At 42.7% G+C, this 27,671-nt stretch overlaps 1 protein-coding gene across 3 annotated transcripts in view; it reads left to right on the top strand.

Annotated features, from left to right (window-relative positions):
- Positions 1-27,671, top strand: part of ROBO1 (roundabout guidance receptor 1) — a 1,692,467-nt gene that overhangs the window by 1,608,038 nt on the left and 56,758 nt on the right. For 2 of the 3 annotated variants that reach the window (XM_075335085.1, XM_075335087.1), the window contains 3 exons: positions 13,700-13,726; positions 22,146-22,188; positions 24,526-24,680. In XM_075335085.1, the coding sequence (XP_075191200.1) occupies positions 13,700-13,726; positions 22,146-22,188; positions 24,526-24,680 (225 nt within the window). The remainder of the gene's footprint in view (positions 1-13,699; positions 13,727-22,145; positions 22,189-24,525; positions 24,681-27,671) is intronic. The other variant, XM_075335086.1, reaches the window with a different exon arrangement.

Genomic DNA, 27,671 nt, shown 5'->3' with positions numbered 1-27,671 from the left:
TGAAATGTATGGAAACTGTTAACTTAGCAGAAAGTAATAAAAATATCTGATAACATTCTCTCTCTCATTATTCTGGTATTTGACAAATATAAATAATTTTGGTTCCTAATTGCTCTAAAATGTCAGATAGTGAGAAAAACATGCAGATGTGTCTTTTTAGATAGTGGATGTAAGCTTCTAGTTTCAGCTGTATATGCTGTATGTGTAACCACACGCATGAATACCAAGCAGCTCTCATACATTATACCACCCTTATGCAGATTCTTCTATGCTACAAGCAGAAGCAGCAGACATAAATATACAACATGCTCATCTGTGCTGTGACTCCAGTCCTCCTGACCGGCTTTCATCTATTTCTTAGCTCTTACAGTGTTTATGTTGTTAGGTCATATAAGAAAATGTAATGACTACAACCTTTCATGTTCCCCTCCCCCGGCGTACCGCATCCTTCTGCTTTTAAATTAACGCTCTCGACTCTTCAGCCTTGTTTGAATAGCGGCACACTTACCAGCACCTATTTGTGACGGAGTGTTACCATGGTGTTTCGGGGGGGGGGGGGGGGGGGGGAGGGAGGGCTTGTTTTGTTTTTATCTTACTTTTATATTGTACCAAGTTGCATTTACATTGTAAATAGAGCAAAAAAGGGAGGTTGTGAAGAAAGGAGCAGATTGCTAAAGATCAAGGACAGTCTCTGTACTAGGGAAGAATGGGAGGAACAGAAGGTGCCTGAATAAGACGGCGTGCACTCATAATGGGGAGCACAGGTGACGCTAAGTGATGGAGACCCCCGGCCAGCTATATGCATATTACAGTGTATATGCTACTGTATATTACATATTTACTCTTAATCTAAGGTTCCAGTATATATACTGATATATATATACACACATGTATATTTATATACAGTATATACATATATACACACATACATTTATATATATATAAATACACCGTACAGACCAAAAGTCTCCACACACCTCATTAAAAAATTGTAGATTCACGGTATCAAAACTATGAATTAACACATGTAGAATGAAATACTTAACAAAAAAGTGTGAAACAACTGAAAATATGTCTTATATCCTAGGTTCTTCAAAGTAGCCACCTTTTGCTTTGATTACTGCTTTGTATACTCTTGGCATTCTCTTGATGACCTTCAAGAGGTAGTCACCAGAAATGGTTTTCCAACAGTCTTGAAGGAGTTCCCAGAGATGCTTAGCACTTGTTGACCCTTTTGCCTTCACTCTGCGGTCCAGCTCACCCCAAACCATCTCGATTGGGTTCAGGTCTGGTGACTGTGGAGGCCAGGTCATCTGGCGTAGCACCCTATCACTCTCCTTCTTAGTCAAATAGCCCTTACACAGCCTGGAGGTGTGTTTGGGGTCATTGTCCTGTTGAAAAATAAATGATGGTCCAAGTAAACGCAATCCGGATGGAATAGCACGCTGCTCAAAGATGCTGTGGTAGCTATGCTGGTTCAGTATGCCTTCAGTTTTGAATAAATCCCCTACAGTGTCACCAGCAAAGCACCCCCACACTATCACACCTCCTCCTCCATGCTTCACGATGGAAACCAGCCATGTAGAGTCCATCCGTTCACCTTTTCTACAAAGACACGGTGGTTGGATCCAAAGATCTCAAATTTGGACTCATCAGAACAAAGCACAGATTTCCACTGGTCTAATGTCCATTCCTTGTGTTCTTTAGCCCAAACAAGTCTCTTCTGCTTGTTGTCTGTCCTTAGCAGTGGTTTCCTAGCAGCTATTTTACCATGAAGGCCTGCTGCACAAAGTCTCCTCTTAACAGTTGTTCTAGAGATGTGTCTGCTGCTAGAACTCTGTGTAGCATTGACCTGGTCTCTAATCTGAGCTGCTGTTAACCTGCGAATTCTGAGGCTAGTGACTCGGATAAACTTGTCCTCCGCAGCAGAGGTGACTCTTGGTCTTCCTTTCCTGGGGTGGTCCTCATGTGAGCCAGTTTTTTTTTAGCGTTTGATGGTTTTTGCCACTGCACTTGGGGACACTTTCAAAGTTTTCCCAATTTTTCGGACTGACTGACCTTCATTTCATAAAGTAATGATGGCTACTCGTTTTTCTTTCCTTAGCTGCTTTTTTCTTGCCATAATGCAAATTCTAACGGTCTATTCAGTAGGACTATCAGCTATGTATTCACCAGACTTCTGCACAACACAACTGATGATCCCAACCCCATTTTTAAGGAAAGAAATCCCACTTATTAAACCTGACAGGGCACACCTGTGAAGTGAAAACCATTTCCGGTGACTACCTCTTGAAGCTCATCAAGAGAATGCCAAGAGTGTGCAAAGCAGTAATCAAAGCAAAAGGTGGCTACTTTGAAGAACCTAGAATATAAGACATATTTTCAGTTGTTTCACACTTTTTTGTTAAGTATTTCATTCCACAGGTGTTAGTTCATAGTTTTGATGGCTTCAATGTGAATCTACAATTTTCAGTCATGAAAATAAAAAAAAAACACTTTGAATGAGAAGGTGTGTCCAAACTTTTGGTCTGTACTGTATATATATAAAACAAAAGTCAGTACACCCCTCACATTTTTCACATTTTTGTAAATATGATGTTATATTTTACAAATGTTATTACATTTAAACAACACTGAAGATCTGACACATAATGCACAGTGTCAGTGTACAGCTTGTATAACTGTGTAAAATTGGTGCCCTCTAAATAGCTCAACAACATACAGCCATTAATGTCTAAACCACTGGCAACAAAAGTGAGTACACCCCTGATGAACAATGGCTAAATTGTGCCCAAATTATCACTATTTTATGTGGCCACCATTACTTTCAAGCACTGACTTAACTCTCTTGAGCATTGAGTTGACTAGAGCATCAAAGGAGCCACTGGATCCTCTTCCATCCTCCATGATGAAATCTCGGAGGTGGTGGATGTTGGAGATCTTGCGCTCTTCCATCTTCCATTTGATGAGGCCCAACAGATGCTCAAGAGGGTTTAGGTCTGGAGACATGCTTGGCCAGTCCAGCACCTTTACCCTCAGTATCTTTACCAAAGCAGTGGTCATCACAGAGGTGTGTCTGAGGACGTTATCATGTTGGAATACGAAGGGAGGGGATCATGCTCTGCTTCAGTATGTCAAAGTACATGTTGGCATTCATGGTTCCCTCAATTAACTGTTGCTCCCCACAGCCGACAGCTCCAAACCATGACACTCCCACCACCATGCTTGACTGTAGGCAAGACACACTTGTCTTGTGCTCTTTTCTGGTTGCCACCATAAATGTTTGACATCATCCTAGCCAAATAAGTTTATTTCGGTCTCATCAGTCCACAGGACAAGGTTCCAGAAATCCATGTCCTTAGTCTGCTTGTCTTCAGCCCACTGTTTGCAGGCTTTCTTGTGCATCATCTTTGGAAAAGGCTTCCTTCTCAGATGATAGCCATGCAGACTGATTTGATGCCGTGAATGATCTGAGCACTGACAGACTGACCCTGTAACCTCTGCAGCAATGCTGGCAGCACTCATAAGTCTATTTGGAAAAGACAACCTCTGGGTATGATATGACGCTGAGCACGTGCACTCAATTTCTTTGGTAGGCCATAGTGAGGCCTGCTCTTTTGAGTGGCACCTGTTTTGTTAAACCTCTGTATGGTTTTTGCAACCATACAGGAGCTCAGTTCCAGACTGTTGGCAATCTCTTTATAGCCTAGGCCATGTTTATGTAGAACAACAATTAATTATTTTAGATCCTCAGAGAATTCTTCGCCATGAGGAGCCATGTTGAACTTCCAGTGACCAGTATGAGAGTGTGTGCGAGCTGTAACACCAAATGTAACACCTGATCCCCATTCACACCTAAGACCTTGTAACACTAATGAGTCACATGACACCGGAGAAAGAAAATGGCTAATCGGGCACAATTTTTCCATTTTCACTTAGGAGTGTACTCACTTCTGTTGCCAGCAGTTTAGACATTAATGGCTGTGTATTGAATTATTCAGAGGGCACCAAATTTACACGGTTATACAAGCTCTACATTTGTATCAAAGTGGCATATCTACAGTTTTGTTCCATGATAAGCTATAAGAAAATATTTTTAAAAAAAGTGAGGGGTGTACTCACTTTTGTAATATATTATGGGTATATAGATATACAGTATATTTAAACGTATATTTTCCATTGATCACCAATGAATGTAGGAGATAAACTAGAAAGGCTTTCTAGTACTTCAAGCATTTTTTTACACAAGAGAATTGGAGAGTCACATCAGCATTCCCGCACAGGGCTGAAGAGTTGTAACGTTACGGATAAGCGGGCTTTACATGCTGCGACATCGCTAGCCGATGCTAGCGATGGCGAGCGTGATAGCACCCGCCCCTATCGTTATGCCGATATGTGAAGACTGCTGCCGTAGCGAACATTATCGCTATGGCAGCGTCACATGTACTTACCTGCTCGGCGACGTCGCTGTGACCAGCGAACCGGCTCCTTTCTAAGGGGGCGGTTCACTCGGCGTCACAGCGACGTCACTAAGCGGCCGCCCAATCAAAGCGGAGGGGCGGAGATGAGCGGGACGAACATCCCGCCCACCTTCTTCCTTCCTCATTGCTGGCGTGTGGCAGGTAAGGTGAGGTTCCTCGTTCCTGCGGCGTCACACGTAGCGATGTGTGCTGCCGTAGGGATGAGAATCAACTTCGCCCAAGCGACAGCAGCGATAATTAGGAGAGGACCCCCATGTCAACGAGGAGCAATTTTGGACGTTTTTGCAACGATCCAAAATTGCTCCTAGGAGTCACACACAATGAGATCGCTACAGCGGCCGGATGTGCGTTACAAAATCCGTGACCCCAACGAGATCGCTGTAGCGAAATCGTAGCGTGTAAAGCCACCCATAGACACATGTGTAATCACAGAAGGAGGCTGTATGGCAGCACTATACTATGGAGGTGCTGGGACATTGTGTGCCTCCGTATGGCGATCTGTGCACACCCTTATGGAGTTGTAATAGTTCCCCTTTTGTGGCTGCATGCAACTCTGAGGCTGTGTGAGGCCAAATTCTAGTAAAATATCCTTTCCACAACATCGGAGGTATCAGTAGATAGGAGCGCTCTGTGTGATGTAAGGTCCATCACCCGTGTTACAGATGATAATTAGTTAATATTGAGGGCTTACTGACAAATGCAAGTTACTAACTGTGGTTGCAGCATGGCTTATCCGTAACACGCAGGACGACGCTCCTAACACCGCTGAATATGTTTTTCCAAGTAAATAGATATTTCCTGAATAGAAGACTATGAACCCAGCATTAACTGTAACAAAATTATTAATAACCACTTAAAAACCAGCAAAAAAAAATGCATTTTTAATCATCATGATTATTATTATAGAGGGCCTTTCATCAGTTTGAGCTTGTTAAACTGGCCCCATAATGGATTAATGGCTGTAGAGCTGAAAAAAACATAGTTATTAATATTTTCTTTTTATTATTCTACGGCAAGTGTCTAGAGCCGCAGAGCGGCGCTGGAAGAAAACGCACTCCCAGGAAGACTTCACCACATTCAAAAATACAATTCACACATTTCGCTTGGCCCTTACCTCTGCTAAACAGAATTACTTCAAAAACCTCATATCCTCTTTAACACACAACCCCAAACAGCTATTTAACACTTTTACCTCCCTCCTTCGCCCACCGCTGCCCCCTCCAACCTCCCTCATCTCCGCAGAAGAATTTGCCACATATTTCAAAGAAAAGATCGACCAAACCAGACAAGTCTTTTCTGCTGAACCACCACAACCCCTTCATATAACAGACCACTGCTCCTCCCCCATAAACTTCCTCCCCACCATCACCGAAGGAGAGCTTGCACATCTTCTCTCAAAAGCACACCTCACCACATGCGCACTTGACCCCATCCCATCCCACCTGCTCCCCAACCTCACCACTATCCTTACTCCAGCCTTATCCCATCTCTTCAACCTATCTCTAACAACTGGTACCTTCCCTTCTGCCTTTAAGCATGCAACAGTCACACCTATCCTAAAGAAACCTTCCCTCGACCCAACCTCTACTACCAGCTATCGACCCATATCGCTACTCCCACTTGCCTCAAAACTCCTGGAACAGCACGTCCATGCTGAACTTTCCTCCCACCTCTCCTCTAACTCTCTCTTTGACAACCTACAGTCCGGCTTCCGTCCACATCATTCCACTGAAACTGCCCTGACTAAAATCACAAATGACTTACTTACCGCCAAAGCTAACAACCACTTCTCTGTACTCCTACTTCTAGACCTATCCTCAGCCTTTGACACTGTTGACCACTCCCTGCTACTACAGATCCTCTCTTCCCTTGGTGTCAGAGATCTCACCCTCTCTTGGATCTCTTCATACCTCTCCAACCGCACTTTTAGTGTCTCCCATTCCCACACAACCTCTTCATCCCGTTCTCTCTCTGTTTGTGTCCCTCAAGGCTCTGTCCTGGGACCCTTACTTTTTTCTATCTATACATTTGGCCTGGGACAACTCATAAAGTCCCATGGCTTTCAGTACCACCTATATGCCGATGACACTCAGATCTACCTCTCTGGTCCAGATGTCACATCTCTGCTGTCCAGAATCCCAGAGTGCCTATCTGCTATATCTTCCTTCTTTTCCTCTCGCTTTCTAAAGCTTAACGTGGCCAAAACTGAACTGATCATCTTTCCTCCATCTCCCCTACACTCTCCACCTGACCTATCCATTACAATTAATAACATCACGCTCTCCCCAGCACCCAAAGTTTGGTGCCTCGGAGTGACCTTTGACTCTGCCCTGTCCTTCATACCGCACATCCAATCCCTCACCACCTCCTGCCGTTTTCAACTCAAAAATATCTCCAGAATCCGCCCTTTCCTCAATCCCCAATCTACAAAAATGCTAGTGCATGCCCTCATAATCTCCCGCATCGACTACTGCAACATCCTCCTCTGTGGTCTCCCTGCTAACACACTCGCCCCTCTCCAGTCCATCCTTAACTCTGCTGCCCGAATGATCCACCTCTCTCCTCAATACCACCCCGCTTCTCCTCTCTGCAAGACCCTCCACTATCTCCCAATCGTCTATCGTATCCAATTCAAACTACTAACCCTGACCTACAAAGCTATCCATAATCTGTCTCCTCCATATATCTCTGAACTAATCTCTCGCTACACTCCAAAACGTAACCTCCGGTCCTCCCAAGATCTCCTTCTCTCCTCCTCTCTCATCCGCTCCTCATGCAACCGACTCCAAGACTTCTCCCGAGCATCCCCAGTCTCCTGGAACTCACTGCCTCAACACATCAGACTATCTACTACACTTGCAAACTTCAAACGGACTCTGAAAACTCATCTGTTCAGAAATGCCTATAATCTACAATGACGCCACCGCCCCACCACCGTGCGGAGCTGCCGCCCCACCACCGTGCGGAGCTGCCGCCCCACCACCGTGCGGAGCTGCCGCCCCACCACCGTGCGGAGCTGCCGCCCCACCACCGTGCGGAGCTGCCGCCCCACCTACACCCCACCTACTGTCTCCTCCCCAAAATCCTTTAGGATGTAAGCCCGCAAGGGCAGGGCCCTCTTCCCTCTGTACCAGTCTGTCTATTGTAACTTGTATATGTATTCTGTATGTAACCCCCTCATGTACAGCACCATGGAATCAATGGTGCTCTATAAATAAACAATAATAATAATAATAATAATAATAATTATTTCTCCTCTCTATTGTGGAGATACTTGTTGCATACCAGAGAATTATCTACGGGATGGTTTTTTCTTCCCCTGCATAGTGTTGACCAATAACTTGCAGGAAAGAACATACAGGAGAGAAAAGAACACACCCCCACAATAGGCTGGAGCAGGTTTCTCAGCATGAGACATGTAATGACTGACAGTCTGCTCTCTTCACTAGTCTTAGAGGCACTTTGCACACTACGACATCGAAAGTGATGCACATCCGGCGTCGCTGTCGACATCGTAGTGTGTAAAGCAGTTTTGATACGATTAACGAGCGCAAAAGCGTCGTTATCGTATCATCGGTGTAGCGTCGGTCATTTCCATGATTTGGGAAAGACCGATGTTACGATGTTGTTCCTCATTCCTGCAGCAGCACACATCGCTGTGTATGAAGCCGCAGGAGCGAGGAACATCTCCTTACATCTCCTTTCCTGCCTCCACCGGCTATGCGGAAGGAAGGAGGTGGGCGGGATGTTTACGTCCCGCTCATCTCCGCCCCTCGGCTTCTATTGGCCGCCTGCCGTGTGACGTCGCTATGACGCCGCACGACCCGCCCCCTTAGGAAGGAGGCGGTTCGCCGGCCAGAGCGATGTCGTAGGGCAGGTGAGTGCATGTGAAGCTGCCGTAGCGATAATATCACCATGATATCGCAGCTGCGATGGGGGCGGGGACTATCGCGCTCGACATCGCAAGCATCGGCTTGCGATGTCGTAGTGTGCAAGGTGCCCCTTAGTGCAGAGCTGGAGTTCCAGGACTAGATCAGAGCTGAGTTTCATTTCATTGTTACCCCCCTATAAATCACTTGTAAGGCCAAATCTAGAATATGGGATTCAGTTTTGGGCTCCACATTTTGAAAAGGACATTCAGAAGTTAGAGTCAGTTCAAAGGCGGCAACTAGACTACTACAAGGAATGGAAAAGTTGGATATGTTTAGCTTAGAAAAAAGACGTCTCAAAGGAGATCTCATTTATATGTATAAATACATGTGTGGTCAATATAAAGGACTGGCACATGACTTATTTCTTCCAAAGACAATACTAAGGACCAGGGGGCACTCACTGCGAGAGGATGAAAAGAGATTCCAGCAGCTAAATAGGAAAGGGTTCTTTACAGTTAGAGCGGTCAGACTGTGGAATACACTACCACAAGAGGTAGTAATGGCAGATACTATAACAGCTTTTAAAAAAGGGCTGGATGATTTCCTCAGTACACACAACATTGTTGGCTATAAATGACTTAGTGACCAAATGTAGAACTGGTGGAAGAAGGTTGAACTAGATGGACCTAGGTCTTTTTTCAACCTAAGTAACTATGTAACTATGTAACATAAACTATTTTCACGTCAGCCAGTGTCCGGGCAGGGGAGGTATACCCGAATTGAGCTTTATCTCTTTAAAACACTTCTACAATCAGATAAAAGCTAAAAAAAATATATATAACCACACTCATCTTTGCTGTGTTACCATTATTTTGTAAGCACACAGAACACTACAGTGAAACTAGTGAGGAGGTGTAACGTTCAATCCAGAGGTGGATCCACGGGACTGTGCACCGCACTCCCCCAGAGAGACAACCAGGAGCGAACCCCTATACAGGGACTGTCTGGCGGCCTCCCCAGAGGGCCTAGATGCACAGCAGCCGGGACACAAGCGAGTTCGGGTTTCGCGTCCTTCAGATGTCCGTATGGGATATGGCGAATAGTCCAATGGTAGCCGTGGGCAGGACGGATGACAGGAACCGGGTACAGGTGCCGAGTGGGAACAGAAGACGGAGTCCGGCTCCAGCAAGGAGTGTAGGTTGATGTGACCAGATGATATCCAGAACCAATGATGGGTACAGGCTGGCGGAAGATGACGGGATCCACAGCTGATAGTCAAAGGGGCACCTCCTGGGAACCAGTAGGCTGGACACACTCAGGTTGGCCGTCGGACATTGTGGGCAGAGACAGGGTTAACCTGGGTACAAAGCACAGAGGGACCTGAACATCTAGTGCAAGAAATAAACTACAAGAATACATTGAACAGGCACCGCCCACAAGAAACGGAAGTCTTATATACCCTGTACCTGTAATCAGCCATATCCTGTTTCAGTGATGCTGGCCCTTTAAGAAGAGGTGAGTGAGTGTGCCCGCGCCCTAGTGCGCATGCGCGAGGCCCAAGCACCGGAGATCAGCACAGAACACAGTGGAGAGAGCGGAGGAGATGCAGGGGGGGCAGAAGCTGAGTCCCGGACCGCAGTGGGACGCCGGGGCCAATGGACGGGGAGCACAGAGGGGCGCACAGGAGGGAGAGCGGGGGCTGCAGCCACGGCCAGGGCGCCTGGGAACCGGATCGGTGAGTGACGGGTGGAGCCAGGATCCTGGGAGCATGACAGGAGGAAACAGACTGTCTGTCATTACATGTCTCACCTTGAGGAACATGATGTAACCTATTGTGCGGGTGTATTCTTTTCATCCCTATTTGATGTTACCTTCTTATAATTTTTCAGCATCATGCAGGGGATGAAGTACACGCCCGAGAGACAAATCTCTACTAATGCCCAGTTGAACTATAACATAAATTACAACATAAACTATACAACCAAATATCTGCAAGAGAAAGGGGAAAATAAAATGTTTAAACTATGTTTAACTATTCCACAATGTGGCCAGTTTAATATGCTCTCACTGGTGAAAGATCCTCTTTAACGGAGTTTTTACATTTTACGAATAGATATGAAATTCTAATCTAAAGGATGCTTCAATGTGCCGTAGTCAAGATCTCTGCTTACTGGCTATGAACCAAAGCATCAGTGTAAGAAGTATTAGACTTATTTGGGGTTTCAGTTCATTGCAAAGAAAATATGTTTCCATTCACGGACAGTAATCAGGGGTCTTGTGGCTATAGTAACGCATAGAATGTTAGAACATTGCAGAACTTTTCATTCATAATCTAAGTTATGGACTATTCCGCTAGGAAGAAGATATCACCTATCTTGAGGAAAGGTGGTAACTTCTAGATTGGTGGGGGTCTTACCACTGGGACTACCACCCTTTTCCAGAATAGGGTTAACCCCATCACAATGGAGCAGAGGTTTGTCTACAGGATCGCCACTCCATTAATTCTCAATGGGGCACCTGGAGCGCTGCACTTGGCTTTCCCCAGCAGCCCTATGGGGAATGAATGAAGCCGAGGTTGCTTGTCTTCACAGCCGCTCCATCTAATGGATAAAAGTGCCCAGTTCTGGCAGTCTCCAGCCTTAAATTTTGGTTTACAGATGTGGGGAAAAAAGTGCCCAATTTTTACGGACTGTCCTGTAATTTCTGGACAGTTAGTAAGCCAGGTCAGTGGAGATTCACCATTGGACTTTCGCCTATGTAGATCAGGGGTCCCCAACCTGTGTGGCTCACAACTGTCTTCCAGCTTGGTGCATAAGCACCAGGTCTAGCAAACAGCTATGAAGAGCAGGCGTCCAGATGGTGACATTTGTGAGTAGCCCCACACAGAAGAGCAGATGGGAATAGTGGTAAGGTGGGAACCCCTGGGAACCCCTGGATCTTGGTATACTGCTTCAGTGTGGGGATTTCTGTGGAAAAGCTTTGGCTGTCATTGTACTAGTAATGGAGTCTGTGAGTGTCACTACTGTGAGGGTCGGTAGCTTGGTGTGGCTCACAACCCTCTCTGAGAGCTATATGTGGCTCACGACCCTCTCTGAGAGCTGTATGTGGCTCACGACCCTCTCTAAGAGCTGTTTGTGGCTCACTACCCACTCTGAGAGCTGTATGTGGCTCACGACCCTCTCTAAGAGCTGTATGTGGACCCTCTCTAAGAGCTGATTGTGGCTTACAACTCTCTCTCTGAGCTGGATGTGGCTCACGACCCTCTCTGAGAGCTGTATGTGGCTCACGACCCTCTCTGAGAGCTGTACGTGGCTCACGACCCTCTCTGAGAGCTGGAGGTGGCTCACAACGCTCTCTGAGAGCTGTATGTGGCTCACAACCCTCTCTGAGAGCTATATGTGGCTCACGACCCTCTCTGAGAGCTGTATGTGGCTCACGACCCTCTCTGAGATCTGTATGTGGCTCACGACCCTCTCTGAGAGCTGAAGGTGGCTCACGACCCTCTCTGAGAGCTGAAGGTGGCTCACGACCCTCTCTGAGCTGATTGTGGCTCACAACTCTCTCTCTGAGCTGGATGTGGCTCACGACCCTCTCTCGGAGCTGGATATGGCTCACAACCCTCTCTGAGAGCTATATGTGGCTCACAACCCTCTCTGAGAGCTATATGTGGCTCACAACCCTCTCTGAGAGCTATATGTGGCTCACAACCCTCTCTGAGAGCTATATGTGGCTCACGACCCTCTCTGAGAGCTGTACGTGGCTCACGACCCTCTCTGAGAGCTGAAGGTGGCTCATGACCCTCTCTGAGAGCTGAAGGTGGCTCACGACCCTCTCTGAGAGCTGAAGGTGGCTCACGACCCTCTCTGAGAGCTGAAGGTGGCTCACGACCCTCTCTGAGAGCTGTAGGTGGCTCACGACCCTCTCTGAGAGCTGTAGGTGGCTCACGACCCTCTCTGAGCTGATTGTGGCTCACAACTCTCTCTCTGAGCTGGATGTGGCTCACGACCCTCTCTCGGAGCTGGATATGGCTCACAACCCTCTCTGAGAGCTATATGTGGCTCACAACCCTCTCTGAGAGCTGTAGGTGGCTCACAACCCTCTCTGAGAGCTATATGTGGCTCACAACCCTCTCTGAGAGCTATATGTGGCTCACAACCCTGTCTGAGAGCTATATGTGGCTCACAACCCTCTCTGAGAGCTATATGTGGCTCACGACCCTCTCTGAGAGCTGTATGTGGCTCACGACCCTCTCTGAGAGCTGAAGGTGGCTCACGACCCTCTCTGAGAGCTGAAGGTGGCTCACGACCCTCTCTGAGAGCTGAAGGTGGCTCACGACCCTCTCTGAGCTGGATGTGGCTCACGACCCTCTCTCGGAGTTCAATGTGGCTTGTGACCTTTTGTCAGAGCTGAATGTGGCTCTCTCAAAGCTGAATGTGGCTGTTATGGTCAAAAAGGTTAGGGACCGCTGTTGCAGATGAATACTGGAATAGCTCCTATGTGCAAAAATGATGCAGCTTGTGGGATTGTAAAGGACTAGTCAAACATGGCTGCTTTCTTTCAGGTTGTGTGTGATTGCACCTATTCACTACAACAGATGAGTTACAATATCAGACACAATCTATGGATGGAGAATTGTGCTGTTTTTGGAAAAAAACAGTTTTTTTCTAATTTTGGACAACCCCTCTAATTAACTATTTCAGCTCTGCTGTATCTATAATAAACTAATATCAATGTTGCTAAAAACCAGATAATATAACAGAAGAAGAATTCAGTAAATTTGGTCGCCGGTGAGTCGTGGTAAAATTACTATGACCTGTATAGATGGGTGGTAATGCCGACCGTATATTGTGCCTCGCCAAATATTTCTGCGCACTCCTATCTTTATATACTGTGTCGGCGCACTCCACTCATGATGTATCCACTGCGTATAATGAAGTACCGGCTGTAAATAGGAGCTTATTCACGGTTATTTATCCCCCGTCCAGCCCTACCTGCTCTCTGCTGGTAATGTCGTCTGGCTCGGAGGACGCTCACGTTGCCGCCGCTGCGGTCCTTATTGATCAGGATAAGATTTATACCCACCACATACAACCCTCTTAAGCGTCTCCGCTCCATTATTCATAGGAGAAATAAAAATTGAACTAACACTTAATTGCCGACGAGGCTCACATGCGTTGAAAAGCACTCGGACTGCAATCACCGGGCCGCGCGTGACATCGACCTGGCCTCTTGCCTGCGCCTGATTTACCGTGTGTGGCTGGATATGTACTAATTTGAGATGTTGCACTTTCTTCCTTCAGCTTAATAACTTTTTTTATTTTTTTTTATTTTATTTTGATTTTTCAGTTCCGTCTTTTACCTTCACACCAACAGGTATATACAGTATTTGCACTTTCTTTCTTTTTGTCTGTCCTGCATGTGCTCTGTATGATATGCCTGCACTTCTATTATATATTTGGGGATTTGCTGCACTGGAAATGGGATGGGTCTGATTAATTTACTATGGACAGCCACGGGCTGCTCCGCTGATTAGGGCCACGGGCCCCACTCTTGTTGGGATTGATAGCCCATTCTTCTGCTCCCCATGATTGCTGCTGTCCTTTTGTCTGAAGCCAATTACTTTTTTGGCATGCTCTAAAAATGAGCCACCAAATATCCCTTAAAGGGTTATTCCCATCTCCAAGATCCTATCCCAGTATGTAGTAGGTATACTAATAATAATAAATTTAGCAAATACCTCCAATTGGAAATGTAGTATATTTCTCCTGATTAGCCATGTTTCTTACCTCATTTGCAAGGCATTGCAGCTTAGGTATCCATTACGACCATGAGCAACTAACTGACTGACTAACGGTCACTGTATGAGTGGACGTATCCCTGGATACTTAAGCTGCAATGCCCTGCACATGAGGTAAGAGATACACTTAATCAGGAGAACTATACTGCATTTCTAATTGGCGGTTTTTGCTAACATTATTATAAAGGGTAACACCTACTACATATTGGGATAGGAACATTTAACCCTAAATATGGGGGATGCTTATACCTTTTGGTAAAGAACATACAAATTAGCCAATGGAAAGTTGAAAGGAGCCACTGAACAACATCTTATGGCCACCGACTGTTCAAGAAGGCTTGAGATAGTTATTGAAATCTGTTAGGAGGTTCTTGCTATATAACCTGAGAGCACCATAATGTAGGAGCAGAGATCCTGATTCCAGCAATGTGTCACTTACTGGATTGTGTTTTGCTGTTTCAATACAATCAGTGTTTTATCAACAGAGGATTATCATTATAGGATAACTGGCCTTGTGGGATCAAAGACCTTGATTCCAGCAATATGACACTTGCTGGATTGTGTTTTGCTGTTTCAATACAATCAGTGTTTTATCAACAGATGATTATTATTAAAGGATAACTGACCTTGTGCCTACTAGTCTAACCAGGCCCCCAGCACTGATTTGCTGTTTCAATACAATCAGTGTTTTATCAACAGAGGATTATCATTACTGGATAACTGGCCTTGTGTGATCAAAGACCTTGATTCTAGCAAAATGACACTTACTGGACTGTGTTTTGTGGTTTCAATACAATCAGTGTTCTATCAACAGACGATTATCATTACAGGATAACTGGCCTTGTGCCTACTAGTTCAACCAGTCCCCCAGCACTGATTTGCTGTTTCAGTACAATCAGTGTTTTATTAGCAGAATATTATCATTACAGGACAACTAGCCTTGTGCTTACTAGTCCAACCATGCCCCAGGACTGATTAGCAGCTCTCTGTTATTGTACAATCTACACAGAAAGCTGCCAATCAGTGGTGTGGGCGGGTTATACACAGCCATACAACTGAGCTCTGCTAGATCTGCAGCAGTGAAAGCTGTGACTCTATTGTTACTGCTGCCCCTAAGTGATACATCACCGGAATCAGGCTCTCTGTCCCTACATCATGTGACTGTCAGATTATATAGCAAGAACCTGTTGAAAAATTCCATTTAATGCAATCCTATAATTTCCCTTCCTCACTGTTTTAGATGCACTTTTTAGTTATAGTATTTTATAGACACATTTTGTTCTGCGGGAGATCATATATATATATATATATATATATATATACACGTTGCATACATCTGCCGTGCCCGTAGCCTTCTATAGGGCCATATTGTACTACATTTGGGCCTAGCTGAGTGCTACCTTACTGAGTCTGTGCAAGTAGACAACAATAATATCAATATAATTGGGAAAATTTGAATTAATAGGAAAAAAATTGCCAATATAAAGGTTATATTATTCCAAAAAGTTTTCAGGTCAAAATATTGTATAACAAAAAAAAAGAAAAAAAAAAAAAAAAAAAAGGAAAAAACGTAATACTAAGCACTGTGTAAAAAATGATTGCCTTGCACTTTGCATTCGTGTGCACCTGTAAACAGATTTCTGAAGGAAATTGCAATTTTCAGTCAGGTATTTGGAAGAAAAATGAGATTTTTTTCCCCCCTCCTAAGACTGCATTTTGCGATTGCGGCCCAGCATCACTGGTGGCAGAGCCGCACTCCATTGCCAATACCTCGGTGACAGATTTAACACTGCCTCTTAAGTTTTAATCCTGTTATTGTAATCACTGCGAGCAGTTATCTCGGCTGTGCAGGCTGCCAGCTTGGAAATTCTTCTAAAGGGCCCCGCTCTGACGTCTTTCAAACATATTCCTAGTCAGAAAACGCATAGCTGCAGAGTCCATCAGCATTTCCCGTGCAGCTAATCCTTTATTAACCCTATCGTGGAATGCCTAAAAACAGCTATTTACTAATATCTGATTTTTATTTTATTTTATTTTATTTTTTTTGGGGTGGGGGGAGGAGGGGGATGCTACTGCATGCATAACAAAAGCATAAAAAAATAATAATTTTGAATAGAATGCACAATAAAGGTCTACTTTGTAGTATTGTGTTAGCAGGAAGAAATCAATGTAAATAGTCGTCAGAAGGATTCTAGGAGAGATCCCAATTGTAATAAAATAACAAAAAAATGTAAAGGTTTATTTTATTGTTTTAGATGCAGTTTAAACTTCTGGCATTTTATTCATTATTTATTAAAAAAAATTGAAAAAAAAATATTTTATTCTAGAGGAATTCTGAAGTCTTAGGCTGTGTTCACACATGGCGTTTTTCAGTGTTTATTACCCATAGAAAGAAATAGCAATAAAAATAAATAAAAATCATTTTATTATCGTATTGAAGACAAATCACACATAATCCACCTAAAAAAAAAACAACAAAAAAAGCAACAAAAACGCAGCGGTTTTTACTGCCAAGTGTGAAGGTTTCTGGTATGTGCTCACGTCGCAGTTTTACTGTCCCACTAAACTGAATGAGATCTCTGAAATCTTGTGTAGATTGGAAATCTGCAGCATGTCACTTCTTTCAGCGTTTTGCAACATTTTTCATCCACAGTGATAAAAAAAACCACATAAAACACAAATACTCACTATTTGTATGCAGGATCTTTCATAAGGGTGCTTTACACGCTGCGACATCGCTAACGATATATCGTCGGGGTCACGTCGTTAGTGACGCACATCCGGCGCCGGTAGCGACATCGCAACGTGTGACACCAAGGAGCGACAATCAACGAGCGCAAAAACGTGAAAAATCATTGCTCGTTGACACGTCGTTCATTTCCCGATTATCGTTGCTGCTGCAGGTACGATGTTGTTCGTCGTTCCTGTGGCAGCACACATCGCTATGTGTGACACTGTGGGAGCGAGGAACAACCTCGTACCTGCGGCCACCGGCAATGAGGAAGGAAGGAGGTGGGCGGCATGTCCCGGCCGCTCATCTCCGCCCCTCCGCTTCTATTGGACGGCTGCCGTCTGACGTCGCTGTGACGCCGCATGAACCGCCCCCTTAGAAAGGAGGCGGATCGCCGGCCAGAGCGACGTCACACGGAAGGTAAGTAGTGTGATGGGTTTAAGTGATGTTGTGCGCCACGGGCAGCAATTTGCCCGTGTCGCACAACCGACGGGGGCGGGTACGCTCGCTAGTGATATCGGTACCGATAGCGCAGCGTGTAAAGTACCCTTTAGGCTGGAGTCACATTAGCGTATGGCATCCAATGCAAGAGCAATGAATGCGATATGCTAATGACCCCGACTCAGGCTCTGCTGCGAGCGTGAGCTGCGTGTCATGTCATTGTGACCTGATCTTGCAATCGGATCAGAGCTGCAGAGGAGAGGGAGGGGTTAATCTCCCTATATCCTCTATTGTCAGCCTGTGTGTATATCGCACTGCACTTGGATGACATCCGAGTGCAGTCCAATGTTTCTCTTGCACCCATAGACTTGTATGGCAGGCAGGCTGAGATTTTTTCCTCAGTCCATTAAGGACTGAGAAAAAACTTGCAGATCTGAGCTGCAGCATTGTCTTAAATGAAGCGAAGTACAATGCCAGATTTTCTCACATTGCACTCGTGCAAGTCATACTCAAGTGTGACTCTGCCCTCAAGAAAGAGATGCACTTGCAGAAATGTCTGCAACAAATACTTTAGGGGTTAATCCCATCTCCCAGATCCTATCCCAATATGTAGTAGGTGTAATAATAATAATGTTAGCAAACACCTGCAATTCTAAATGTAGTATAGCTCTCCTGATTAGCTATGTTTCCTACCTCATGTGCAGGGCATTGCAACTTGGGTGTCCATGGTTATGACCACACATATAGTGAAAGTTAGTGGCTAGTGGTCATAACCATGGATACCTAAGCTGCAGTGCTCTGCACATGAGGTAAGTAACATAGCTAATCAGGAGAATTATACTACCTTTCTAATTTGAGGTATTTGCCAATATTATATTATTATTATTATTATTACACCTATTACATGCTTGGATAGGATCTTAGAGATGAGAATACCTCTGTAATGTGTGCACATAACCTTTGGCTGCAGAAATGCCAAGTGTGAATATACCATAAGCTTCTTTAATGAGAAATGAAGGAATGAATCGCAGAAAAGCACAGCCCGTGGATATAAGGCCGGAGTCACACTTGTGATTGACTCACATCGCATTACCTGGCACAGCCTGCCTCTCTCCGGACAGGAGAGTCTCAGCTGCATAGAAATACATGCAGCCCACCCGCTCCGTGCTGGGTGATGTGATGCGAGCCTCACGCGCGTTACTCACAAGTGTGACTCTGGCCTGAATCTGACTTGCCTTAGCTTCTTCTCAAGTCATGAGTTCTCCCTACCTAGCTAGCCACCGTACCACTGCAGGCAAACACAGAGTCTTATGGAGTCCTAATGGTTAATGGAGGATAATCTCCATATTGGAACGCTATATGTAGCCATAACAATTTATATAAATTTATATAGTTAGTCTTCCCTTTTTATTTGGAGATTTGGGGAAAAAGCAGTGAGCACCAAAATTAATAGTCGGCTATATATCTGTTTTTGGCACATCCACAGGTTGAGTGTTTGGTGAGTAGACTAAACCAGGAGTGGAACAATCAGAGGAAAAGTATATTAGAAACACGGGCTCCACTTCTGGATTTATCATCCACCCCTGGTTTTGGCTACAAATACTCATTCAAAATAGTGACCAAATATGGAACGTGGCCTTACTATAGTATTTATCACTATCAGGAATGAGGAGCAGTATTATGTGGCCTCTATTGTATAGATCACCAATAATCTGATATTGTGCCTTATTATATAGGCATTCTCCCTAAGAAGCTTTAGAAGTATCGAGTGGACACCATATGGCGGCACATGGATCGCCTATGGGTGCATAATATGCCTCATCCGCCATAGAACACTTTCCCATAGATTTCAACCATAATAATCTATGAGAACAACTATGCCGTTGTCATTAAATCAGGGCATAAAAAACTGACATTTCATTTTATTTTTAGCAAAGTACGTTGGCACTGTGCTATAAATCAGGTCCGAGCCGTAAAGTGATGATCTAGGACCTAACTAATGCCATTGGAGAAAAAAAATTAAGAAAAATTGTGTATAAATAAATAAATAAAGGAATGGCTCGACATTTACAAAATATTAACGGCAGCAAATCTAAAAAAACCCCCAAAAAATAGCAAAAAAAATTCCCCAATGGATAAATCATAAGTGCTTGCACGAGAGCCACCGCCGACCATTAACCATAGTGGCAACATGGCGCAACACTGGCATCACCGCTGTAGAAAGACTTGTCCTACAACACCCCCTTCATTATTACATTAATTGATCTAGGTAAACCCCATTGTCCCTCCATAGGGAAAGAGCACGCTCGTCCTCTCTTTATAGAGTATAGAGTGTCCCAAGGAGCAGCGCTCCCCCACGTCTACTTTCATAGCCTATGAGCAGCGCATTATTTAGACAAGAGGTTGTTGTGGGTCAATGCCTTAAAATATTTTTTCTATTGATCTAAGTTTAGACGAATAATTTTATTATGAATAAAGCTAGCCATTTAAATTCTAAATTAAATACATAAATAATTATTAATAACTAATATTATTAATTTAATTATTTTTAACTTATTAAATTAAGAATAATAATGCTTATTATGTCATAAATAAATACTTTCATTATTTACTAATTGTCTCTCCTATATATTATATATTACTATATACGGTATATACAGAAGATTAATAAGCAATAATAATGGTGCAGAATACAAATAACACAAAATAGCTATATTTTAAACCCATTAAAAAAAAATATATATATATATATACACACACAGACACGCGCGCACACACGCACACACACACACGCCCACAATATATCACAAAAGTGAGTACAGCCCTCATATTTTTGTAAATATGTTACTATATCTTTTCATGGGACAACATTGATGATATGACACTTTGGTACAATGTACAGTAGTCAGTGTAAATTTGGTGCCATCTACATAACTGAGCACATAGCCATTAATGACTAAATCACTGGCAACAAAAGTGAGTACACCCCTAAGTGAATTGGGAATACTTTGTGTGGTCACCATTATTTTCAAGCAAAGACTTAACTCACCTGAGCATGGAGTTCACTAGAGCTTCATAGGAGCCACTGCTTTTGTACTTCTCACCTGGTTGCCACCATACACGCTTGACATCATCTGAACCAAATAAGTTATCTTGGTTTCATCAGACCATAGAACCTGGTTCAAGTAATCCATGTAGTACTTAGTTTGCTTGTCTTCAGCAAACTGTTTTCAGGTTATCTTGTGCATCATCTTTAGAACGGGCTTCCTTCTGGGATGACAGCTATGCAGACCAATTCGATGAAGTGTGCAGTGTACGGTCTTAGCATTGACAGGTGAACCGCCCCATCCCTGTAACCTCTGCAGCAATGCTGGCAGCACTGATACACCTATTTTGAAAAAAAAAACAACCTCTTGATATGACGCTGAGCATGTGCAAGTCAACTTCTTTGGTCGACCATAGTGAGGCCTGTTTTGAGTGGCATCTATCTTGCTAAACCACTGTATGGTGTTGGCCACCGTGCAACAGCTCATTTTCAGAGTTTTATCTTTAGAAGAGGCTTCCTTCTCTGGCAACAGCCATGCAGACCAATGTGATGCAGTGTGTGGCATATGGTCTGGACAGACTAACCCCACACCCCTGTAGCCGGTGCAGTAATGTTGACAGCATACATACTTCTATTCTAAAAGACAACCTCTAGATATGATGCAGAGCTTGTGCCTACACATGGTCATCAATGGCGAGGCCTGTTTTGAGTGGAACCTGTCTTGTTAAACCACTGTATGGTCTTGGCCACTGTGCTGCAGATCTGTTTCATGCTGTTGGCAATCTTCTTATAGCCTCGGACATCTTTATGTAGAGCAACAATTCTTTTTTTTTTTCAGATCCTTAGAGAATTATTTGCTAAGAGGTACCATTTTGAGCTTTCAGTGACCAGTATGAGAGAGTGTGTGAGAGAACACCAAATGTAACACCTGCTCCCCATTCACATTTGAGTCTGTGTAACACTAATAAGTCACATGACACCGGAGAGGGAAAATGTCTAATTGGACAACAATTATTTTTTTTTTTCAGATCCTTAAATAATTCTTTACCATGAGGAGCCATGTTGAGCTTCAAGTGACCAGTATGAGAGAGTGTGTGAGAGATAACACCAAATGTAACACACCTGCTCCCCATTCACACCTGAGACTTTGTAACACTAATGAGTCATGTCTAATTGGGCACAATTTGACCATTTTCACTTAGGGGTGTACTCACTTTCTACACATTAATGGCTGTGTGTTGAGTTATTTAGAGGACACAAAGCTGCACACTGACCACTGCAGATTGTATAAAAAAGTCAGATCTATGTAATAAAAGATTTACAAATATGTAGGGGTGTACTCACTTTTGTATATATCACCCTTATATTTGACAGACAGTATTGTGCGTCTTAATTTAACACCCAAGTTCTTCTTTTTTTTTTAGAATATATTCTTGACAATTCTCTGAGCCGTCCTTGGGCAGAACAAGCCATCCATTATGCTAAAAATGACACCCGAGAATCCTAGCGATCAATCTCCCATCAAAACAAGTTGTCACACTCCCTGCCTCAGTCCTTCATCTTTAAGATTTATCGCTCCTGTTATCAGGTGCACAGGAAAGAATAGATTCTGCGAGGAAACCACATGCTAAATATATTAAATACAATGTACATTAGCATCTGCTGATTGACTAAACACAGTATCGCAGGCTGCCATTATCCATCTTTTGTATTGCTGAATTTTTTATATATTTTTTTTTTCATTATTATTTTTTATATTTTTTTTATTTTTTTTTAGTGGCGTACCAGCGAGGTGGGGAAGCGGTGAGCAGTGCGGGAAGGTGAGAAAATATATATTTCCTGCCAAAAATGTACATATCTCCTGTCATTCTGTTTTTATAGTGAACAATGAGCTGCAGGCTCTGTTTTTTACGGAGACGCTTAAATCTTCTGTTTATGTCTCCTTTGAAGATCCGTCCTGCGTGGGGCTCGCTCATATATTATTTAGTATTTTTTCAGCATATATGTGGCATAATTAAGTGATGCAAGCAGCATGCCGCCGATTGTATCTGTCAGCAAACATGTGTTTATTTACCAGACTAAATATGTGCACATAATTAAGTGTAGAGGCCACTTTTGTGTAATATCATGTGCTGCCACCAGAGGGCGAGCTTTAGCCAGAAAAAAAAATGGAGAATAATCTCATTAGTTTTTGCAAAACCTGTGAATGAATATTGGAAATATAAAACGACAAACTCTTTATATTATGCAAAATTTTTTATATATATATATATATATATATATATATATATATATATATATATATATATACATATAAATTATTACATTTTTTATCTAATTTTATAGACATTTAATTTTTAATCCATTTTAAAGGGCAACACATCCCCTTCTTGTAGTTTCTCTTGACCTAATCTCCATCAGCTGTTCCTTCATATTTCATTGTGATTGAAACTACATGATTTCTGCCCTTTTGGTGCAACATTTTACAGACAAATTTTACCCTAGAAGTTATATGAAAGCAGCATTATTTATACAGAAGGGATCAAAGCGGCGCTGAAAATATCAAAATCTTTAAAAAAAAATTGAAAATGTTGTAGGATACGTCCACAGTCGTATTAGAGCCCACTTTTTAAAATGGTAAAGTTTAGTATTTGTTTAAATCCTATACAATTTCCTAAAAAAAAAAAGTTAATTATCTCCATATTTGTAAATAAGCTACAAGATTAAAAAAAAAAATATAGAACAACTCAGTTCTGCCATCTGGTGGTAATATATGTTATTTCAGGCATTAATTTTTTAATAATTGCAGATTAATACGTCTTGAGTATCTCAAAATTTGTAATTAATCACCTTGAATATTCATGAAAATGCACCAATCACAAGGATTTTCCAATATAACCCAAGGCCAGTGCTATACTGGCACTATCATGCTGATTCTATACGTACCATTAGTTGTCAGCTAGGATATAGGTTTTGAAACACAAGCAGAAAGGGTGGGGCCTCAGTCAACATAGCTGATACCAGAAAGTAACATTATTTTTCTGACGGCTGAGGCCCCACCCCTTCTGGTCACATGGGTATGACATCAGTACAGGTCCTTCTAGTTATGTATAGATTTTTAAACACAAGCAAGTAAAGTTTGTAAAATGAGCAGCTTTTTGAATGACAGCAGCTGCTGATCAGCTGATAGCTGAGATGGGTTTTCATAGTGATTCCCGCCCCCTGTCTGTCCGTCCTCCCGTTATTTATGCTAATTCTATTATAGAATCCTTTTACTAACTTACTAGAAGGACCCATGATGATGTCATACCCATGTCACCAGAAAGGGAGAGGCCTCAGTCAACATAGCTGATACCAGAAAGTAACATTATTTTTCTGATGGCTGAGGCCCCACCCCTTTTGGTCACATGGCTATGACATCAGCACAGGTCCTTCTAGTCATGTATAGGTTTTTAAACACAAGCAAGTAATGTTTGGAAAATGAGCAGCTTTTTGAATGACAGCAGCTGCCGATTAGCTGATAGCTAAGATGAGTTTTCATAGTGATTCCCGCCTCTTGTCTGTCTGTCCTCCCCCTATTATTTATGCTAATTCTATTATACAATCCTTTTACTAACTGACTAGAAGGACCTGTGCTGATGTCATACCCATGTGACCAGAAAGGGTGGAGCCTCAGTCAACATAGCTGATACCAGAAGGCAACATTATTTTTCTGATGGCTGGAGCCCCACCCTTTCTGGTCACATGGGTATGACATCAGCACAGGTCCTTCTAGGCAGTTAGTAAAATGATTCTATAATAGAATTAGCATAAATAAAAGGGGGAGGAACAACAGGCCGGGGGCGGGAATCACTATGAATACCCACCCCAGCTATCAACTGATTTGCAGCTGCTGCCAATTAAAAAGCTGCTCATTTTACAAACTTGTGTTTCAAACCCATACATCCGAGCTGACAACTACAGGTATGTATAGAATCATCCTGATAGTGCCAGTATAGCCCTGGCTTTAGGTTATATAGGAAAGTCCTGATGATTGGTGCGCTTTAAGTGATTTGCATGCAGGAGTTTAATGGTTACACTTTTATTTTTCATGTATTTTTACAAATTTGCTTTGTTGCATGAATCCAGTCTATATATTTATCTCTTTTGTATTGCAGACCCGGACTCTTAAATATTGCCGAGCCGGCCGCTCAGCCCTGGCTCGCAGATACCTGGCCAAACACGGGGAACAACCACAACGAATGTCCTATTAACTGTTGCACATCTGGGAACGGAAGCAGCGATAACAATCTGGCCACGTACAGCCGACCAGGTCAGGACACAACTACGGAATGTTTGTCAACCAAGACTAAAGAATATTGAAAGAAGTCTTTGCTCTCTTCCCTACACCATAGTCAATATTATGTTAGGTGTTTCTTAGATATTTGTTATACTGGGAGAAATGGCGGCAATTAGCATGAGCCTGAGCTATGGGGGATGCAGAAATATTATTCTTAGAGGACCACGTGCCCCTGTGCCAAATAACAGCATTACAAATGGCACAGGGTCTTGGGACTTTGGGGGATTTTTTGCTATAATAATCCTCAAATATTCTTCCAACTAGTGTCACACACTGCTCCTCTATCATAGAATTCACTGTAAGTCACAATCAAGTAATTTTTTATATATATATATATATATATATATATATATATATATATATATATATATATATAATATATATTTTAATATATATACTACAGTTTATTAGTTTATTATTAGTTAGGTTTTTGGAAACAGATATCTCAACCTCAAAAACTCACTGCAGATGACGAGGCTGTAAATTTGATGTCATTTACTCGATGTCCGGCCAACCGTCCCCACATTCAGTGCTAAATCCTGGCTCTTATTCCCAGAAGTGGCTCCTCATACAGCTGAATGGCTCATTCGCTTGTTGCCACTGCGGAGGGGTTTACAAGGGCTCATTGTTTTAGTAAGCATTTCTGTATAATGCCTTCCATGCTGAGCACAATCCCCTCTCCGTAGCTGATAAGCTTTAATAAGGACAAAGCGGCCTCCTTCCTCTAGGTAGGATTGTGCTTCGGACTATACCTTGCTTTGGGAGAGCACAGTGGGCAAGGTATTAGCTCAGAACCGCTGCCAAATGGATCATTTTAACTGTAAATACTGTACATATAGAATGCATAAATGCCCATCTATTCTTCAAAGTGTATTACCAGCTGTAAACCTCATGTTTTATGTAATAGTTCACAATCATGTGCTGCTTAATGACTTAATATTTCTGTAAAGTAGTTGGAACTGTGTTCACATATATATCATATAAGTTGCAGTTACTCACATCCACCACTAGAGGGAGTGTAGAACCCTACTGCATACTATATTACTACTATACTAAATACACAACACTCCCTCTAGTGGTGGCAACTGGTTACTGGTATTTTATAACATACACATTTATATTGTGTGTATGTATGTATGTATATATATATATATATATATATATATATATATCTCAAGTATATATATTTGATATATACACATAGATATTTGATATATATATGTATATATGTGTGTGTGTGTGTGTGTGTGTTCGTGTGTGTCTATGTGCATTATATTTATATATATATATATATATATATATATATATATATATATATATATATATATACAACAGCATACCAGTAACCATTTGCCACCACTAGAGGGAGTGTTGTGTATTTAGTACATTAGTAATACAGTATGCAGTAGGCTTCTACACTCCCTCCAGTGGTGGTTGTGAGTAACTGCAACTTTTATCATTTTAAACAGCACATGGCAGGAGCAGGAGAATCGCACTGCTCTAGAGTCTGTGTATGTATGGGAATAAATCTGTCAGCCTGGGGGGAGGGAGCGGGGAAGAATGAAGCCACTGGGGACTTGCAGTGGACTAGGTGCAATTACGCAGCCAGTGTCTGGTTCTTGTTAGCAGTTTCTAGTGATTTAGACAGCAGAAATCTCGTCAAGTTCCTTTTAAAGGGAATCTGTTACCAGGGTTTTGATCCCCCATCTGAGAGCAGTATAATGTAGAGACAGAGACCCTGATTCCAGCAATGTGTCACTTACTGAGCTGTTTATTGTCATTTTGATAAAATCAATGTTTTCTCTGCTGCAGATCTAGCAATTATACAGGGCTCATCAATATGCTGGACTGCCTGCAACACACCAAGTAGTCCTCTAATGATAATCTCCTGCTGATTAAACAGTGATTTTATCAAAAGTACAGTAAGCAGCCCAGTAAGAGAAACACTACTGGAATCGGGGTCTCTGTCACTGTGTAATGCTGTTCTCAGATTAGGTGGCAAAAACCTGGTGACAGATTCCCTTTAACATTATGTTTCAACAGAGTTCAGAAAAATGAAATTCTGTTGAGTTTGTGACTATATATTGTTGTGTAAGAGAAAGGCAAGTTTTCCATTGAAATCTATGATATAAAAAAATCCAGTGACATAATCCCAGGGAGTTTGCAGTCATGCCAGTCATTGGAGGGCACCAGTTATTGCCTGACTCCATCCCAATCACTACACATGACAAGCCGTCCATTATATGCTCCTCATTACATTGTAGGGTCTATAGTGTTTCAGTTTAGTCCTGCAATCCTGTGTTTAGTAAATTTCTATATATTTTGCTATTTCGCAGTTTGCATTGTGCTGAATTCTGAGGTTGGTGCCAGACACTGTAAATGCACAGCACATTGTTTATGTAGGCACATAATACGTTAGGTGGAGCTCCATAGAGAAATGACATGGAAGAATGTTAATCTGCATCAGACATAATAAAGTGCGTTTTATATTACATGCGCGGATTTAATTGCGTCTAATCAGCAACAAGGTACCGACTATTCCAGGTTCTAGATTTCCAAATCCAAACCTGTCTATGATTAGGATTTGGACTCGGTGAGCCTGCCCCGTCTGCTCTGGGTTTAGGCAGCAGTAAAAGTCGGTCTTATGAGTCTCTTAATGGCTCCAGTTCTCCTATTTATTACCATATCGGAGTCTATGTGTTAACGCTAATTACTATTTAAAACCAGTCGTTTTCTTATAATGGATCTCAGAGTCTATAAATCACATACGGCTTACGTTGGCCCTTTAACATTTCCAAAAATCCCGTTGCCTTCAATAACTTGCCATTTATACAGATGTACTGAATATAACGTCCCATTAAAGGGAATCTGTCACCATGTTTTTGCTCCTTCATCTGAGAGCAGCATAATATAGAGACAGAGACCCTGATTCCAGCGATGTGTCACTTACTGAGCTGTTGCTGT

This window comes from Anomaloglossus baeobatrachus, chromosome 2 (assembly GCF_048569485.1).
Source record: "Anomaloglossus baeobatrachus isolate aAnoBae1 chromosome 2, aAnoBae1.hap1, whole genome shotgun sequence".
NCBI lineage: Eukaryota > Metazoa > Chordata > Amphibia > Anura > Aromobatidae > Anomaloglossus > Anomaloglossus baeobatrachus.
This window is presented reverse-complemented; position numbering and strand designations above follow the sequence as displayed.